The following is a 19,926-nucleotide window of genomic DNA, read 5'->3' as shown; positions in this document are numbered from 1 at the left end:
AGAAAAATATCTAATTTCAAAATTTTCCCTTATGTGATCATTTTCTTACCAAAAGCAGTCTCATTTCTACCAGTCCTGGCATTGTCTCCAGTTAGACAGCAAATGAGACACAAAGCAAGTTATTGTTACATGATCAAGATACCACAAGGCAACAAGGATGACAAATCTGGAGCGTTAACTACTTAGCAATTGCGCCCCTGTCCATATCCCTATCCTTCGTTAAATCCAAAGTACCACAAATGGAGATAAAGTGCCTCATTGTTTCTGGGGTATGACTACATGTAGGATGGTTATTCTGGAGTAAAGACCCATAAACTAGTTAGCCTTGGGGCAGCTTGTTCACATAACCATTCCCACCGGACCTTCTGCACCCCAGAGCTCTGATCAACCACGGGGCTCTACCGTTCATGAATTACACTCTCTAGTTTAACTGGTGTAGTTTTTCAAGCCTTTGATGAACTCTGCATAAAAATATAACTATTAAAACTGGAGAGTAATCATATCGTTAATGATCTCTTACCTTTCTCAGATCGGTTTGCAGTTGCCGGAGGATGACTTCTAGCTGGTTTACTTTTCCAGTCAGAGTACTTGGAGCATGTTCCCTGTAAAGTAAACCACTACCTTCACTCTGGGTTAGTGAAAAACATTTTCTCCCCCGGGTTTTAGAGTAACACTTTTAGTGATGGCAAAGGAAACAAATCAGTTCAGGCACAGTCAGGAAAACAGAGACAAAAACCAGCATCAGCAAGAGACAACGACTGGAACATAAACCCATTGTTGCAATATCTGAAATGTGACACTGCCTCTCATGCAAATCAGGCAGAAAATACAATGATTTTAAGAAGGAATCTTTTAGGAATTATTTGCACATACCCTTACAGTGCAAGTCAAACTTGCTGCTAAACAGTGTGCCGAGCACATTTGTTAACAAGCTGCTTTCTGATAAGGACCGTACTAATCTGAAGCAAGCTGCAGCAGCAATTATTGTAAACCAAGAGAGCTGTTAAGAGTTCTTTTGTCTGGTTTGCAGTTGTGCGTGTCATTTCCAGTAAAGGCTAAACCTATGGCTTTATGGAGACAAATATTTTGTTTAAAGGTCAAAACATATGAAATACTGCCACAGGTTAATCAAATGTGTGACTGAAAGACAATACTGAGAACAGCTTCTCTTCCCTGTATGGCAATAAGCACTGTGGGACACAGTTTCATACACGTTATAGATGAAATTAGCCCTAATATGAATCATTTTGTCTAGAAGAGAGAAACTTTATGTACAAAGCTGAATCAGCTGCTTCATGCAAGTGCACAAATCTGACAGATTTGCTAATGCTAAAAGTGGAACATCTTTAACAGTCTTTTGCAATGCTTACTGATCACTAGGCTGGGGAAAGATGTGGACTTAGAAGTCATTACAATAAACGTGCTTTACCATGTAAGTTAATTTGTGTAAAATTGGTTCAAATTAAAATATGATAGTCTAACAAGCAAGAAGACTTTTCCCTTCATTGCCTGTTCTCCCATTCCTGCAGCTGAAGAGCAAAAATAATCAGATGTGTTTTTCTTTTAAAGCATGCTAGTGGACAGATTATACTGCTGGAGGTGTGTTTTTAACAAACATACTCCTCACAGCAGGGAAGATGTGGGGGTGCGGGGAGAAAAAAAAAAAAGAGAATAATCTCTTCCAGAGCACTAGGAAGAATTTGAAGAATTGGGCAGTTTGGCATAGAAACTTCCTGCAGTCCTCAGTTACAAGTTCTCTTGATTAATTTACCTCTGTATAAATGAAAAATTATGGATTTGCGAGTAGCAAATAGTTGCAAAGGATAGGTACGAACATCTCTTCTAAGGTCTGAGACATTTGCTGCAGATAATGGTATTGCATACTACAGAGCTGAGCTCCATTATCGTTTGTATTCAAATGAAAACAGAAATAAATGTAACAAATTACTATTGTATAGGAGGAATACAGTGAAAAATTTGATTAGCTGAAACTCTGCATCTAACCGTACTCTGTATTCGAGGCCTATTTCAATGAGAGAGCTTTATCTGACTAGAAACAACGTTTTTCAAAATTAAAGACGCGATCAGTCAAGGTAACAGGTCTACCATCAAACAGCAGTGAAACATGCATACAGGCAATTTGATATGCAACATTAAGAGAAAATCTTTTCTTAAAACATTTTTGTAAGAAATAAGCTTTAATTCTGACATACCCAGTAGCCTCAAGGAAATCTTTTCCATCTGTGGGACTCTCATCCAAAGGTAACTCTTGTGTTCCTTCCAAGCCCTGAGCTTGCTGCATATCATTCAAGGTGCAAAAAGATGCTACTCTCTGATCTGTAAGAAAGTAATGTAAGGATATGTTTAAAGCTGTACATGTATACAAAATAAAAAGCTGTATTACAGCCATTATCCTGGTTCAGTTAGAGAAATGGATGTAGGTTTCTACATCACAGCTTTGAAGATAATCAGCAGATGTAAAGTATATTCCAACTAGTTGGCTTCCCCACATCTGCATCCAAAGGCAACCCCAAAGGAATTTTTTGTGTCTATCAGCAGAATAAGACAGATTTGTTTGGACCAGTTAACACTGATATGAACAGTAAAATTGGTCTTGATGAAATCTGCAGAAAGCCATTTGAGAATTCAGGGCCATGACCAATGACAATAACACTTCAGCGAAAAGGTTTGCATTTTCCATGGACTTAAAGCCAACAGATTCCTCAGAAATCTGCACTGTTCATTTTGTACTGTTTTACTCTCTCAAGCATTTGCAGAACTTAATGGTAATCTGCATACTTGAAAAACAATAAATTCACACTATTTTTATCAATTGAGTTTTTGTTATATATATTACTGAGGCACGCTATTATCTACATGGGATTCCACTGGAACGCCATCTAACAAGCAGAGATGTAATTACCTATGGATATACAGTGTGGTTGCCAAAATACATCAGTCACCACATAATAGAAGTATGCCATGCAGATCATCATTGCACAGAACAGGAGTAAATGAGGCATTCATTAGGATTTAATTTGTCTTCTTTAAAAAAAAATAACAATCCATATTCTGTGGAGATTGATTTAACTTATTTCTGTCAAACAAACTCCATGTCTGTAGGCTTGTATAAATTCTGGCGACAACATGCCTGCCTTGCCCTACCACCCCGCAGGCCCGAAGCTTGCATCACCATGCAAACGTGCAAACATAGGAAATATTAAAGAAAGTTTACAAAAGGCAAAAGTCATCAATCCCAGACCATCACCTAGAAACGGCGTGTGATGACAGAACGGCCCAAATTCTTCATCTGAGTCAAAACCTGGAATAAGATTTAGAATGTTCCTATAAACAAGACAGTCCATCCCCAGCGGAGCAGCTGTGGCCCTCACGTACAGCGCACGCAGCGGGAGATGCCCCGTGCAGCTCATGCTGCTTCTCACCCTCAGCCTTCCAACGCCATTTTTACACAACACCCGCATTACAGTAAACTGTGAGGTGTCACGGCCCTCGTGTCTCTCATAGTAAAACCCAGTATTGCGACACAGCGTGACAACTTGGCATGATACATAAAAAGACAACCCACCAAACTCTACACACCCAAACAGTGAATACAGGCCAGATCATTTTAAGTACAAAGGAAATTTTGGTTTAAAAGTTCTACCAAACAAAAACAGGAAATCACTAAAAAGGTCTTTAAAGGTATTTTTTTAATTGAATAGTTTTAAGGAATAGCAAAGATTGACAATTCTTTCTGTAATATAATGAAGTATAGTTGCACGGCACTTCTTGTCCAATTTTAAAGACCACAGCTTATTTCCCCTGTTTTTATCCTTATTTCTGACTAGTGATGGATCTCAGCAAAGAGGAACATGACTTTTTCATATATGATGACCATCAGATAAGAATATAATTTTGAACACATAATCAATGACATCGTTTACAGATTTTTACAGATTGAAAGTTATTAAGTTGAATAGATTTAATTAGTACAGATAAACTAAAACTAGTTTCCCGGATCAAACGAAGTATGTAGGCCGGAAACAAGACCGTGTAAACAGTCCCTTTGAAGTACGTATCTAGTTATTGATTTCACCTTCATATTGTTCACATTTTCATTACCATTTGACATTAAAAAACAAAGCCAGCAACAAATGTTAGGCTGTTGCCTATTTTTCCTATGGCCAACAATATGTGACATGTGACATTGTGTCTCAGAGGCAATTCTACTGTAGTACAAAAAATCTGCACTTTTCTCCCTCTGCCGAGTAAGCTTAAGTAAAGGGAATGGCCACTTGTCTGGTTTATTTTGTCAGCTGAGAAAATGTTTTGTCAGTTTGATCTCCCCAGCAGTATTTGAAAGCATCTTTTTCTTGATGGATAAAAGCAGGTGCAAAAAACAGGTACATGCAGCTGTCAACGAAGTCATGTGATGCCATTTTAAAACACGATATTTTAAAATATTTTCATATTATTTCAACACACAACAAAAATATAAACACATCAGTGCTGGCAATGATGTATAATGTGTGGATTAACTATTTCTTCCTTTTGTAATCCCTGATGAATTTCAACTCTACATAATTAAAAAATAACGCTAACACTTCCAGTGGGAAATTAATTTTTAAACCTTTTCTATTTTCCTTGTATAACCTAAACATATTTTTCCAAAATTCTTATCTTTATAAACTACGAAACCATATTCTCACATTCATCAGGTGAGGAACAAATTCACTACACAGCCACTAATAACCAGAAGTCTCCAATCATAAGACAAGTTACGTAAATTCCTGTGTTGCATTTCAAACAGTCGTTCCTTAGTTTTCAAAAGCCAGGTTAGTGTCAAAATCATTCTCTGAACAAGGTAGTAACACAAAAAAAATCTCTGTAATAACTAGTACATCCAGAAGATCCTGGACTAGCAAAATATTTTGCCTTTGAATACTTTTCAAGTACTTTTCAAGACACATTTTTATTTTCAGTAACTATATCAAATCTCACTGATGTCCCTATAAGTATTTATGCTTAGCAATAGTTTCACTAATTTACTATTTAAATTAGAACTGTTTTTAAACCTGAACTGTGGTGAAGGTTGAACTTGTGCTTCAAAAAGCAAAATCCTCCTGTTTTTTTTGTTCTTAACAGAATTGGCTTGACTCTATATTCATGAAAATGAAATCAAAGCTACCTTTACCAGTGGTTAATTATTCAAAAGAAAAATCAAGTGTATTTCTTACTATGATGTTGTAGGCATAAGTTCTGCTTTGTCCAAACTACAGGGACACCTCCTATTAAATTCAAGTGATATGTCCATGCTAACCAGAACAAAATACATCTAAATCCCAGAGCTTTTATTTTCATCCCACACATAGGACCCATCACCCCACATAGGACCCATGCATAGAAAACTTTTTTCAAAAATATAAAGGTGTTTATAACAAAAGTTTAAGCAACAGTTGACTTGAGACCAAAGATGAGACAAAATTCATGTCTCGCTTTAAAGTAATAGAATTGTATGGTTGTGATCACTAAGTACTTGAATCCAGATTTTCATTGTTCCAGACCCCTAACAAAGACCAGAAAAAACTCCAGACAATTTTTACGTACTGGAGAGCGGAAAAGGCTAAACCAAATGTAGTGCATGAAGCCGCTCTCTCATTATTAAGGCAAAGTCTGCCCACAAACATCCACTGACATACGCACTGAAGCACAAAGAGTTACACACGCATGCATTAGAAATGACCAAATGTTAACTAAATATTTTTATTTTTTCTTTTTCTAGCAGTTTAACATACTAATTTGATTAAAATAATTATCTATCTCTCATGCTGAATGCTTCACTTCTTTCTCATTATGTTTGTGTAGCATTTCTTGCATTAAGCTATAAAGATTTTTAAATGGAAGTATTAAAATAATATTAATTATAGTAGCACAGATGTTTCTGCTAAGATAAATTGGCATTAAGAAACGCTGCATTCTGATTGGCATTAGTAGATGTTCCAAAAAATAACCTGAAAAAAAATCCAAAGTTGAAACCACCTATTTTAATGAACTAAATCAGAGACATCAGAGGAACTTTCTTAGGCTGTTAATTCTCACAATATGATTTACCAAACACTAAACAGGTTTTTTTTAAGCACAATAACCCTCTTTAAAGTAGCACAAATATTATAAAGTTCTATTCATAATAATAATAAAAAATATTTATGTCTGTGTTAATTCTGTTCTACTACTGTCTACAATGACAGTAACAGATATGGATGTTTAGAAAGGCTTCTCCTTTTGTTCCCCAAAACATTGAAAAGATACAAAATTATCACCAGCAACATAATACATATATTGAAAGCCAGTCCTTCTCCCCTAACTTGGAGATCCATTGGAAGGATAATACAACAAGAGAATTAGAAATTACATTCTCTCCTTTTCCCTTATTCTTTGCTGAGATTTCTTTGTTCTCCTTTTTCTAATTTGGCTTTCCAGTTTATTCTATAAATCCCCATGCTTTCTTTTTTTTTTTTTGTTCTGCTTTAACTTCTCCGTTTTCACCCCAACTGCCCTCCCTAAAACCTCCCTCTTGATGTACAGTCACATCCAGTTCTATCTCTATTTTTTATTGTTTGCCTCAGGGACGGATGTAAAAAAATATTACAACAGTGTGCTTCTAGGATGTCAACTGCTCCCTGGCTACTCTCTCTCTGTGGCTCCCACTGAAATAAGAGAAGGGAACTGGAAGTAGTCTATCCATGTATGAAAGCAATGGAAGGATACCCCTTTGCTCCTGACTGCATGCATGCTAAAGATGATCTCTGGAAAAATATCAGTCAAAACTATGTCCTGCAAAGGAACAGCAGTGCAAAGACTTAAAATAACATGCTCCAGCCTATGGACACTGACTCTCAACAGACACAGCTCAAGCAAAACCCCCTACTGATGCAGCTTCTGGAGCCAGTGCAGCTGACATCTGCACAGCTCTCCATTGCACTGTGAAGACCTGTCCTAGGAATAACAGGATTTTCAGGAAAAGTTTGAAGTAAATGTTCAGCTTCCCTGCAGAGGACCAAAACAGTTGGATAAAAGCTAATGTTAATTAATAAACAACCTAGTCAATTCTTCATTTGCGGGGAGGGGGAGAGCTAAATTTGAGACTGCTGTTCTTGTTACATCCATGAGTAAACTCATGGTACAGATGATGGTAGCAAAAATCCTGCTACTACATTTAATTCTTAATCAATTAATGACAACATTATAAGCACCTAAAAAGGCTATATTTAACATTAATTAAGATACCATTGAATTTTAAGACAGACAGATGAAGCATTGTGAGGCCCACATTATGGATCTTGAACTGATCAAAATACGTAACTTGTCAACGTATGATCTAGAGAGATCACAGGGGAAAAACCCTCGACCTCGAAAAGGAAAAAGACCTCAAAATCAGATTGGTAATTCTAATAAACTGATATTAAGAAAAGCTCTTGTACAAAAAAAAACAACCCTAAAATTAATTCTTGTATCTAGGTTCTGGAGCAGAACGCAACTTTGAAATATCAGGTTGGCAAAGCCAAACCAGTGAACAACTCTGACATTAATTTCTTAAATCAGTATTATACAAGTCTTATGCATTTTGTGATCTTTTCCATTGAAGTTTAGGGGGGAGGTGGAGTAGAGGGGTGTTTGTTTTGGGGTTTTTTTTTTGAGACAGTCCTATACAAAATGCAATCACATTTCCATCAGTTTAATAAAAAGATCAAAGTACTTCTATATTCAGAAGTGGACAAACTTTAGAATCACCCACTCTCTTTTTCACATTGATAGAATGCAGAATGGTAGTTACAAGCTATTTTTAAATAGTAAGTTGAAGCAACTCCTAAGTCAACAGCATTAAAATACATAAGGAAACTGAATCTGCTAATTCATATCCAACACATTTGCTCCCAGTGACTTTGTTTTTTGTGACATGCCTATCAGTTATTCTTTTTAAAATGACATTCAAATTGCAATACTTAGGATAGAGAAAGTTGAACAAGGACTTATAAATCCCATTCTTTGTAAAAATTTCAAATCGCAGTAATATGAACTTAGTCAAAAAGTTTTATATTTATCATCTAACATATACGCAGATGACTCTATTTGCAGAGTCCTAAACAGAAAATTACATTCCTTTATACAAAACTAGATTATTATTTACTACTCAAATTCTTAAAATAATAAAAAAAACCCAATACAAATTTTCTATATTGCGACTCAGACCATCCTTTCTTCAGCGTTATCTGCAGATATAACTAAGACTTTTGTAATTAAAGCCCAACAGTTAAATACTCCTTCCTAGGATAGGGCACTGTGTATAGCTGTGTTGTTCTACCTCTCTCTCAATTAATTACACTCACATAACACTTACCAAAGTGAAATTATTCTCATTGTGATATCAAGTAGTAAAAATAATGAAAATCCATTAAAGTTTTCAAAGAAAGCTAAAAATACAGGAGCACAACTGGTACAGAATGACCTTGTTAGTCAGCTGAACTCAACATTTTTATTAGCTTTTAAAAAAATATTCTTCAAGTACAAAGTTAGTCGTTTACTGATCCAAATCTATTTTCAGTTGTTTAAGATGTCAATAACAAATAGCAGGATGTTCCCTGAGCAATGAAACATAGAAATGCACGGGAACAGTTGTCAGATCCGCAGCTTCACAGTAGTTCCTGCCAGCTACAACAGGCGTGTTTGAGTAGTACTGAATAGTAACTAATGCACACACGGTTAATCAAGTTAAGAAATAATAGAGTACTTTAGATTGCTAATCATCACTGTTGGACTGGGTTTCTAACAATGCTGTTTAAATTAGTATTGTAAGTAGTTCTGAAGAGCTTTTGATCAAATTGAAAGGCAATCGCTTCATACTTAGAGAAGGAATCAGCTACCAGAAAACTGATTCCCATGGATGCTTCTAGTAAAAAAAAAAAAAACAACCAGAAGAACATCTCATCACTAACTTCACAACTAGTTCTCATGAAGACCTGCATCTTGTATAATGACTGTGGTAAACCTTAGTCACAGATACTTCTGACTTCTCAGTTAAGAAATGATGGAAATTTTAGGACAGCATATTGACCTAACCAAAACACCCCTCAGAAACAACAAAAGACAAACATTCACTGTATATATTCATATATACACTCCAACAAACGTCCACCTTTCTGCATTTATACATTATGTGTAGGTTTAGGTCTCAGAGAGGTGATTGAGGTTTTTTTAAGTTAACGTCGTCTTAAAATTTAATAATGCAAACCTGGTCTATATCCTGCATCTCAAGTTGTTACTAGAAAATATAGAGTACATTTTTGATGTTTTTCAAGGGCTTTTTATGAAAAGTGAGAGGAACTTCATCATCATTTGGACTACACATATGAGTTCATAAACACAACACAATAAACTTGGGGAAGCGTTCACTCCCAGTTTCATTTTAAACATCTAACTTAAATGCTTTGAATCTCTCCTTCAAAACATCCGATTTTTCCAACTGATTACAGAAGGAACTTAGGCCCCTAAGTGGATGAATTATATCTAAGATAGATACTGAATGTATCATGAATAACCCCAAATCTTCAGTGACAATCTTCTGCCCTGAGAAATGATACTGCCAAAAGAACTAAAGGGCTACAAAGGCAAACACTGGGTTTTTGTAATTCAAAATGTGGCTATACAATATATATATATTTTAAAAAAAAAAAAAAACACTTTTGTGTACTGAACATTGATCTTGATTCAAATTTTCCTGTTACCTTCAAACGCTCGTGCAGCATCTACCAGGTGGGACCAGTCTAGCCCTGTGGCAGTGTCTGGCAGGGGCATCAGGCCAGGATCATTGAATTTGGCTTTATCAGATAAGGACCCATCTGAGAACCAGAATTCATCTAAACAATAAACACAGTAATTAGTCTTCCTATAACAATGACGTAGAATTCATTTTAAAGCTATTATAATGAACTGTAAAAAAAAGTATAAGCAAAGAGTGCCTATCTTTATTTCTGTAGTTTCTGTCTTTTCCTGTTCAATACTCAGTACGGGTGGAACAATTTTTAAACTTTGGCAGAATAAGATGGGAAGGGTTTCTAAAGGGTTTTTTGTGCCACTTTGCACATGATGTGTTCTTTGCGTTTTCATGTGAATGCTGTGTGGGCAGGCAGCATCCATTCTTAAAGCATAACATAATAAACCTGAGCACTGAGCAGAAAAGTTGCTAGACAGACAGAGTTGTATTTTTTAAGACAGCTGTGAAACAACATATGAGATAGTTACATGCAGAATTTTATTCTGAAACTTAAATATTTCCATTCCAGAAGCAATTTAAAAAATATCACATGCTTTTCTTTTAATACGTTTGTAGAGTCTAGCCTATATGCAAAACTCACTTTCACACTGAAAATACTACCATATTAGTTTAATATTTTTAGCTGTATATGCAAAGAGCTGTATACTCCAGTGACACATTGTATACTGTAGATAGACTGTATATTAATTGAATGCATACAGTATAAAGTTAGTTCCAAACAGCTTTTAGTTATGCGGTCTTTTCTTTTAGAAAGGTATCACAAACATACACCTTAGTAGAGGAGAATGCTAATTTTCATAATTATCTTAAATAGTTTTACATTTTCTTTGTCTATCCATAGCAATCTTCACTCTGATCGATGTGAACACATTAAAATTAATACTGCTGAACTGGCACGCAGAGGTTCTTAAAACTGAACATAAACCGAACACATCATCTATAATCACATTTCATCTTAACCATAAAGCTAGTGACATAAAATTGTACTTTTATTACATAGCGTAGTCAAGAAAAAATAAATTTTGCTTAAATTTTGCAGATGTATCTACTTGTATTAAGTAAAAAGGTCAAAATAGTAATTTTTCCTCAAATATTTCAGAAGGAAATTTCCATCTAGTTATTCCAGTGATTCAGACTATAATATTTATGAGGAATATTTTTTCCAGGAAAATACCAAACACAAAAATCAATGAAGGAAAAAAATGCACACATACAAGTGGAAGACAGATTATAATTTAAGAAAACGGCATGTTGTCATTGTCCTGATAACAATGAAAAACAATACCAAAGTCCATTTGAATTAATGATTCTCGACCTAAAAATCCAAAAGCAGAAGCCTGTTACACAGCATTCTACTACATGAAGCAATTATTAGAGCAGAAAGCTTGTTTTAAAAAAAAAATAAAATAAAATAAAAAATAAAAATCAGGAACAGGAAAGTGAAGGAGGTTTGCAATCCTCTGTCAAAAATATTAGGAGTCCCACAAAGCAAAAACAATGCAGAGGAGGCAGAAATCTTGTTTACTTATGTGAAAGATACAGTATTTATATTACAATTAGAAGTGGCTTGACAAACCTCTGTAGAAGTATCTTTCTCAATATCCACTCTTAGTATGCAAAAATGCATGTTATATGAAATGGAAAATGTGATATACAAATAATGTTCTATCTGTACATGTGTACTAAGATTTTATTTTCAGTTCCTTATAAACATACATAAAATGTTACCTAAGGTTACTTTGGGGTGCAAATACATTGGAAGCTCAACATCAAAGCAGACTCTGAACTTTTGTATACGACCTGGGAATTTTAAGAACCTTATTTATACAAGTACAATTGTTTTATACATCCCTGTTGTGGAAAACAGACAGAATGCCTTATTTGAGAAGCTGGCAAGCCAGCTTTTGGTTCTAGATCAGCAGGCAGGCCCTAAGGGACAGCCCTCGCTTTTGTGTGATCAGCCTACAGAGGCTGATTGTGAAACCTGTCAGGAAGATGCCTGCTCCCAGTGCGATTCTGCTGGCTTTCCAAATTAGAGTGTAGGAGTGATATATTCACCAGTAGTCATCCTTCATTATGCATTGTCTTTGTGAGAACCTCAGTTCACCTTAGGGTGGATCTTATTCAGTCCTGCATAAGACCTGACAGAGCAATTCAACTGCAGAAAGCCTGCCAGAGGAGAGATTTGAATATTGATAGCCCTGAAAACACAAGTGCTCATGCTGACGGCTGAAATTATAAGTGGAATAACTGAACAGGCATGAGTATGCCACCACAGAATAGTTCATTTTCAAGTATAAATTATGTGTTCTCGTGCGATGGGGGTGGGGGGAAGAGGAAAAAGGAAAAAAAAAAAGGAGCTCTAATGATATAGGCCTCTGCGCTTTTGAATTTCAGTGAATATTGTTTGTATTTCAGGGGTGCTCTGGATGAGCTGCATTACTTCTAGCCTCCTCTATATGCATTTCCTTCCTGCTCCTCTTACCTTGCTGTTAGCTCCACTTTTTCTCCGTATGACTGCTGCATTAGCAGCTGCAGGCTGCCTGTTGTCTTCCTTTTTGATTTGTGCAAAGGTGGCAAGTTATGCTTGAGCGTGCCCACCTTTGCACGTCCAGAAGGATATGCCTCATCTCATAGGCTGCTATCTTCATTGCCCACAAGACTGGTTTTGAATGAACACAGACTTACCCCTTATTTCCTTTGAGGAAACAATGTAAGCGTTATCTTTCGGTTTTAAAGACTATTTTATTTGCTGTACTCCTTTTGTAACAAAATCATTGATCTTATGGTTTTTGGTCATTTCAGTTATGTCACTCTCTTCCTACACTTCAGAATTTTCTTTATTTTTATTATTGATACATAAAAGTATAAAGCATTTTGTAGAGTCCTTATTTTCACCAAAATTATACGGTCAGTTCAGTTTCCAACAGAGCTGCTCAAATTGACTGACATCAGTCCCACATATCTCTGTAGTCAAAGATTAACTAGTTATACAGAAAGGAGAAAGATTCACCTGACTTAACCTTTTCTACTTCCAAGACACGTATCCTGCTTCAGTTGGAATTGCGACCTTTATGTAGAGACTACAGATCATGAAAAAAATACCTAAGTACTCCTTACTTACTGTGCTCAAACTAGACATGTCATTTAACAAGCAGATTACCTCAAAAGATGCTGCAGCTGAAGGAACATAACAAGTCATATGTAGACATAAATCCAATTGTCTGCTTCCTGTTCTTCTTTCCTGCAATCACCAATTATATTTCTATGGTCCTCTTAAACAACAGCTTCTGCCTGCTGAACCCTTCCCTTCTTCAGTATTACCTAGGGTTGTCCAAAGTCTGCCTTCAAAGATGCCAGCCTGACAGCAGACTTTCTCATGGACATACGCTCACGTTACTGATAGAGTAATGGTCACGTGCTCCCAACAACAAAAGGGACGGCAAAAGCAGTAATTGAAAATAGTCTCATGTTTTGGTACAGTGGATTATTCACTGTGTGAGAGTCTGTAACAGAAAACATATATACTTCTTTGGTTGTGTGAATTATTTAATCAACAGACTTTATTTGCTTACGGAAAAGATGATTTCCAAATTGTTCAAGTTGCACATCAATACATAGTGGCGCTCTTCCATTTTACTACTGCTTCTTATTAATGGAGTTAGTTTTGGATTGAAGCTAACACTGGTACTAAGCCAGTTTTAAGATAGACTTTCATCTGATAACATTGTTGCAGATAGATCAGCTGCACTTCTGGCAGCCTTTTCCCTATGGCACGTACAATCTGAGAACTTTCAGAATTTTTTAGCGTATCATTGCAAAAGATTCCCTTCCTTATGACCCTCTGCACTGCAAGTATCCTGCACCTTGCTCCTTTCACAGGAATGTCACGCCAGTGTATCACTTAGAGCATTTTTCTTTCCCCATCCTCTTTGCGTTTCATAATTGGAGGGAACCACGGTGCTGCCTCCATGTGTCTTCCTGGGTTTCTGACTGGTGTTGGCACACTAGTTCTGTATCAGTGGTTCTCATTGTTTTCATTCTTTCCCTGCTAGTCCAGCTGCAATGAATTTACAAGACGGGGATAGATTTGTACCTGCAACCACGTATGGCATGCTAGAATCACTCAACATGAACAGCACTGTCTCAGTTAGGGAATCTTTAATGTCCCTAAGGTAAAATTCCAGAATTCTCAGCTACGCAAGTTCTGCTTTCTGGTTTAAGTTAAAAATAAGATAAAATGAAATAAATCTTTCTACATTTGTGTACTGTGTTGAAACAACAGCACTCAACTGTCAGAGCTTGATTTCAGGCTTTGCTGAAAGCAACCCTTCTTTCACTTCACTTCCCCCACTGATAAAATAATAAAAAAAGTCCTATAGCTTCATTTTCTCATCTCCTTCCCACAGTCAAAATCACACACGGTTGAAGCTTCTGCTTCCATGTTTGCGTGGTCGTTCTGTCTGATAATTCTGATTTCCCAGCAAACTGAAACCCTTCAAGGTTGCCTATGATGCTTTGGTTTTGGTGCTGCCTTGCTTACCTCTTAATCACACTCTTTTCCTTGCTAAAGGGATCTCGTGAGACTTGGTGCTGTCACTATTTCACATACCACACGCTAGGTAATAACATGCAAGAACGTATCTTTCTAAACTGAACTCCAGCCAAACCCACGCTATTTCCACTGATTTCTGTAAACATTAAACATCAGTAAAATTGAAATGTTTTAAGATCACAAACATATGTATTTTACTATGACAGCTAAGTATCCTGATACCTGAAACTACAACCTCAAGCTAAAATTATAAATGAAAAAGAAACCTCTCATATCACCACTGCTACAGAATGTAAATACCTGTTATGCACCGATTACAAAACCTTCTTAACAAGAGCCAAAGTTAGTTTCTTACATGGAGATACTGACTGACCTTATTTTGAAAACAAAGGTGGGCAAGTCATGATGTGTTTGTTTTCAGAGTGTAATTACATATAACCAATTAAATCTTCCTTGAACCAGCCATCATAAATGATCCTATATTGCTGGTATTAAAAGGCACTTTTATAATACAAAACCAGAAGCAGAAAATAGAGGTTGTATATAAAAATAGCATGAACTACCTTGGATATCAACAATCAGCTTTGCATTGACTGACAGTATGCTAGTTTCATGTTTTTTGCCAGCTATGCGTATAAATAACTTTCTGTATCTAAGAAGCAGCAAGAATGGAAAATAAGGCATTTAAGAACTAATACGCAAAACACTAACATTTCACTGCTGGAAGAGCGGTGTACAGCTTGAGCATACACCATTAATTGCCTTGTGTTGATCTCCAGAATAAAAGCACTCTAAAGGTTTGATCCCATTGGACGTTTGCCTTTACAAGAAATGGCTCTAAAAACACATGCCTAACATAGTAAAAGAAAGAAATACAGTCAGGATGCCTGATTATATACATAGCTCCTTCACAGACAACAAAATCTACTGAATTAGTCTCAAACGAAACAAAGTGGGTCTTTGTTCTCTGTCAGTAAAAGCAAAAGATCTTTTCATATTAAATGTACAGTAGAGTTCCACTCTGATAGAAGAATATTTTTATGATGGTAAAAGGTACACCGAGCATGCATTCTCATCTGAAGCAGGAATTTAACAACTGTTTGCGATACCAGTTTAAAATTAACCAGTGCTTAGTGACTAAAACTCAGTCTCATAACTGAGGCCTCTATAACTAGAGAAGCGTTTTGTATCTAAGGCTTACTTTTGAAAGTTAGCTAGTGACTGCTAGGTCCTGAAGGACACGAGGAATGACAGAGCCCTTTTTATTATTATTTCTTTTAAGTCATCTGTCTGCATTCTCTTTGGACATGCGCTTACAAAAGTCCTTAATGCTTTGAAGACATTCTCCCACAGCTTCTTAACTATGGACCAGAGAGTCCACAATTGATCTACTATTTTTTTTAAATTGTGCTCAGCTGTGATGCAGTATTAAAGTAGATAACTAAAAGTGCCTTTTTTTTCTCCTAGATTGTTTTTTTCTTTCTAGATTGGGTGTCCCCTATAGCTCAGCCTAAAATAATTGAGAAGTGATTTAGCATTTATTAAAAAACAATTCACTCAGTAAATGTATAAATACAGATATGTAGCCTAAATATATGTATCTGGCTGCGTTGGGCTATGAAACGTAAGCATATATATTTTTCCCAATTTCCTTTTTTTGGTAATTCTCATGATTTTCCTTCCATTTCTTCCACAAAATTACTACAGACTTTATAGTTCATCACTCCATATAGGAATTATTACAAGATAAGCATATAATAAAGATCTTGCTTAGGAAGATCTCACAAGTAAAGAGACACCTTAATAAAATATTTTCTGCCATTAAAAGTGAAGTGTTATTTGCAATAGTTTTACTAACGTGTTAAAAAAACTATCAGCAAATTCAGTTTTGAAATCAGAGATGACAACAATAACTATTGCACGTTTCCTTTTAATATGTTACCAGAAGGATAATCTAAATAGAAGCCGTCCCATGTAGCTATTATTTTGAATATATTTGTGAATATTTCGGTAATTTGAATGTACACAAAAAATAATAAAATACAAACATTCAAAAATATTGGCTTAATTAGGTCACCATTGGAAAATAAAATGATAACAAGAAATACGTTCAGACAAATGTTTGTTGCCTATCACTGATCCCATGAAAATTTTTTGGGAAGTGAATGCTATCTCAAAATATAATAAATCTGAATTAATCACTAAGGCAAGCATAAGCATATACTGCTAACCAAATATGCTTTTACTAGGATATCTAGAACACTGATTTGACGTTTCACAATTGCACCTTAAAAGTAAAATCTAACTTAATATTTGGTGATTTACTTGAGTTTATTACAAATATTCCAAACTCAGCAATAACAGCAACGATCACTTACTTCTGAGATTTCCCATTCCAGGAGTCAGGCTCATTCTGGGAGGCAATGTGCTGTGGTACGGTGGAGTAGTGCTGAATAAGATATCATTTGGCAAGGCCTGGTCTAGCATTGAACTTCGAGAGCTAGCATATGAAGATCCTCTTCGATTGCTACATATACTCTCATCAGATAGGGTACGGTAAAGTGTCCTCCGTGGAGAAAGGTTTCCATAAAATGAAAACTAAACATCAAAAAATGAAGATATAAGAACACTTATTCCTGGTTAAAATAATTCACACAATCATATCCCACCATCAGTTCTTGGGAGTACTTTTCTGGGAAGGCACTCTGGAATTCTTGAGCTAATACAAAAGATCAGAGATTTGTTCCACCAGATCAGATCTACTGGGGCCTCAAAAGAGTTACTGAATTGGGTTTTCATAATTCCTCTTGATATTTTGGAACACATCACCAAGAATTTATCAGATACTGCATAGTTTTATTAATTCTGAAATGTTAAATGAAACCTCCATAGACTTATGACAGCAATGTTTTTTAGAAATGTATAAAAGGTTACCAAATCTGGCAACATTTATTCAAGACTATACATAGAACTGTTTGATATTAATTTGAAATGACTACACTTTTATGTTAAACATTCTGAACTGATATATGGTGCAATGTAATCCATTGGACAATAAAAGGGACTTAAGACTTTGCATCTCTCCAGATATCACAAAATAGGCTTAGAAAAGAGGGTAACAGAGTTCAGTGAAAACTGTTTATGCATTTCATAAAGTTAATTAAACCACAATCCAAATATCTACAGTAAAACAAGCTGTTACTGTATTGTAAAACTGGGCCATTGCACTTCCTAAGTCTTTCTTTTGCACTGCAAATCCAGTTATTGTTCACATGTATAAATGTCAGTTATTGCCTTAATTATTTTAACTGATTTGTCCTGCATATAACAATTTAATGCCCTGTCCTGTTTTCTTTGTAATTAATTATGAGTTAAAAGGAATACACCAAAACAGTCAATCATGCCACAAGACACAGTCTTTACAAAATACACTTCATAGTGCTAGTTCACGAAAGCATCTATCTTGATGACAATGCTCAATTGTTAGAATGCTTAACTGTGTCCCAGAGAAAGTTGAGGGAGATACTCATATTCTAATCTAGGAAAACATAAAAATACTAAATCTCTAAATCTAGAGATTTGCCTGAAACAGATATGGGCCATGGGAATATACATCATCCACAACTCTATTTTAACATATATGTAAAATGATCACAATATACATAAGCAGAATCCCTAAATGAATGGATAAAGAACGTACGCAGCATCCTTAAATGAATGGATATATGGTATCCTTCTATAAGAAGTGGTTAAAGAATATCAAAAGACCCTGAGCCTAATTAGGGACCCCATTAGGCAAAGGGTTAAAAGCCTAAATTGAAGGGTCTCTGATCCTCTTTCACAGAATCACAGAATGGCAGGGGTTGGAAGGGACCTCTGGAGATCATCTAGTCCAACCCCCTGCCAGAGCAGGGTCACCTAGAGCAGGTGGCACAGGAATGCGTCCAGGCAGGTTTTGAATGTCTCCAGAGTTGGAGACGCCACCACCTCTCTGGGCAGCCTGTTCCAGTGCTCTGCCACCCTCAAAGTGAAGAAGTTCCTCTTCATGTTGAGGTGGAACTTCCTGTGTTCAAGTTTGTGCCTGTTACCCCTTGTCCTGTCACTGGACACCACTAGAAAGAGCCTGGCCCCATCCTCCTGACACCCTCCCTTTCCTGCACTCAAGATTCCCAGCAAGCATCCTGCTGCAATTCTTTGCTGTTACTCAAGTCTCCTCAACCTTATACTGCATCTTCTGTCTACAAAGGTTGTTCACCAGCTATCCAAACATGATGAATGTTAAGGGAATGTTAATTCCTTTCAGGGTGTGACAAAAATTAAATGTTACCTAGAAGGCTCATTATTCCCTGATTTATGAAGCAGGTAAAACCAAACCAAATATGTGATTTGAGTTTGCTAGCTTCTCTGTCAAAGACAACTAACTCACCTACAGCAAGACTACTACCCTCTATGAAGGCATAATCAAAGATGGGACACTGCCGAGTCCTACATCTGGGGATCCCCTGCAGGTCTGCACCTAAAGTCTCTCACTAGTGAGCTTTTGTTTGGGTGTCTTGGGAGGGGAAGGACAGCAGTAATTTATCTCAAGATGGCCACATCTCCTCACTCCTTGTTGTTTCTTATTTAGGTAGCCAGAAACATCGGCAGCTCTTGAAATCATCACAGAAAACCAATTATTGTATCAATCATAAATCGTAAAAACCTCTAGGACATTATTCATGAGAATTCAAACACATAATGCATACTTAACATACTGCACGTTAAAAAATATATATGATCTGAATTTTAAATTCAACTCTGCACTTAGAGGTTTCCCATGTGTTACTCTTGTTCAGACATGATGATTATGCTAATTAGCACACTGTATAAACACGGTGGGTTAAAAGAGCATATTGAATTAATATCAAAGTATGACGATTATCTCAAGAAATTTAATTGCTTTGTGTTTTACTCCACATTAAGCACAGAATTCAGAATCATGTATGCTTTGAGGTGTAACAGATTTTACGTTCTCTATCCACTTTTTGTGAACTTTTAAGTATTACCATTGTCTTCATACTATAAAGATGGGATGTATGCTCTCCACTAGCACTGACAATTATGCCTTTTGAGCAGTTGCCACTGATACCTACATGAAATTGTGACTCAGACTTCAAACAGAATTGTTGGTACTGAGTATCACAGGGCAGGGGAAAGCAGGCTGCTTTTATCCATGTGCCTTAATATCATATAAGGTGTATAAATTTAGACATCCAACCTTGAAAATGTTACTTTTAATCTTTGAAATGATAATTAAGTTGCTCAACCTGCACCTGTCTCTGCTCAAGCTAAGCAAAGACATACTTAAAAGAATACTGTATTTCATACATAATCATCAAACTGGATATTGCTTTCATATTTGGGACTTATGGTCAGTATTTTTAGCATCCTCATGGAATATCCTTGGCTCGTACAAAATGATATTGCCTTCTCTACAGCAATTTTGGGAATACCAGAAATTCATTTCTAAGATACCTGTGTCTGAGATACACAGAGCCAA

General features: G+C 36.2%; 1 protein-coding gene across 3 annotated transcripts in view; it reads right to left on the bottom strand.

The window, feature by feature from the left end:
* Positions 1-19,926, bottom strand: part of SIPA1L2 (signal induced proliferation associated 1 like 2) — a 151,878-nt gene that overhangs the window by 1,801 nt on the left and 130,151 nt on the right. Inside the window, exons 18-22 of one of the 3 annotated variants that reach the window (XM_054194809.1) lie at positions 16,766-16,985; positions 9,783-9,914; positions 3,269-3,322; positions 2,214-2,337; positions 521-602 (exon numbers count right to left, since the gene is read on the bottom strand). In XM_054194809.1, coding sequence (XP_054050784.1) covers positions 521-602; positions 2,214-2,337; positions 3,269-3,322; positions 9,783-9,914; positions 16,766-16,985 — 612 coding nt within the window. The remainder of the gene's footprint in view (positions 1-520; positions 603-2,213; positions 2,338-3,268; positions 3,323-9,782; positions 9,915-16,765; positions 16,986-19,926) is intronic. The other 2 variants (XM_054194810.1, XM_054194811.1) reach the window with 2 other exon arrangements.

The sequence above is a fragment of the Rissa tridactyla genome, chromosome 3, assembly GCF_028500815.1.
Source record: "Rissa tridactyla isolate bRisTri1 chromosome 3, bRisTri1.patW.cur.20221130, whole genome shotgun sequence".
Taxonomy (NCBI): Eukaryota; Metazoa; Chordata; class Aves; order Charadriiformes; family Laridae; genus Rissa; species Rissa tridactyla.
The sequence above is the reverse complement of the archived record's forward strand: the minus strand, read 5'-3'. Positions and strand labels throughout refer to the sequence as shown.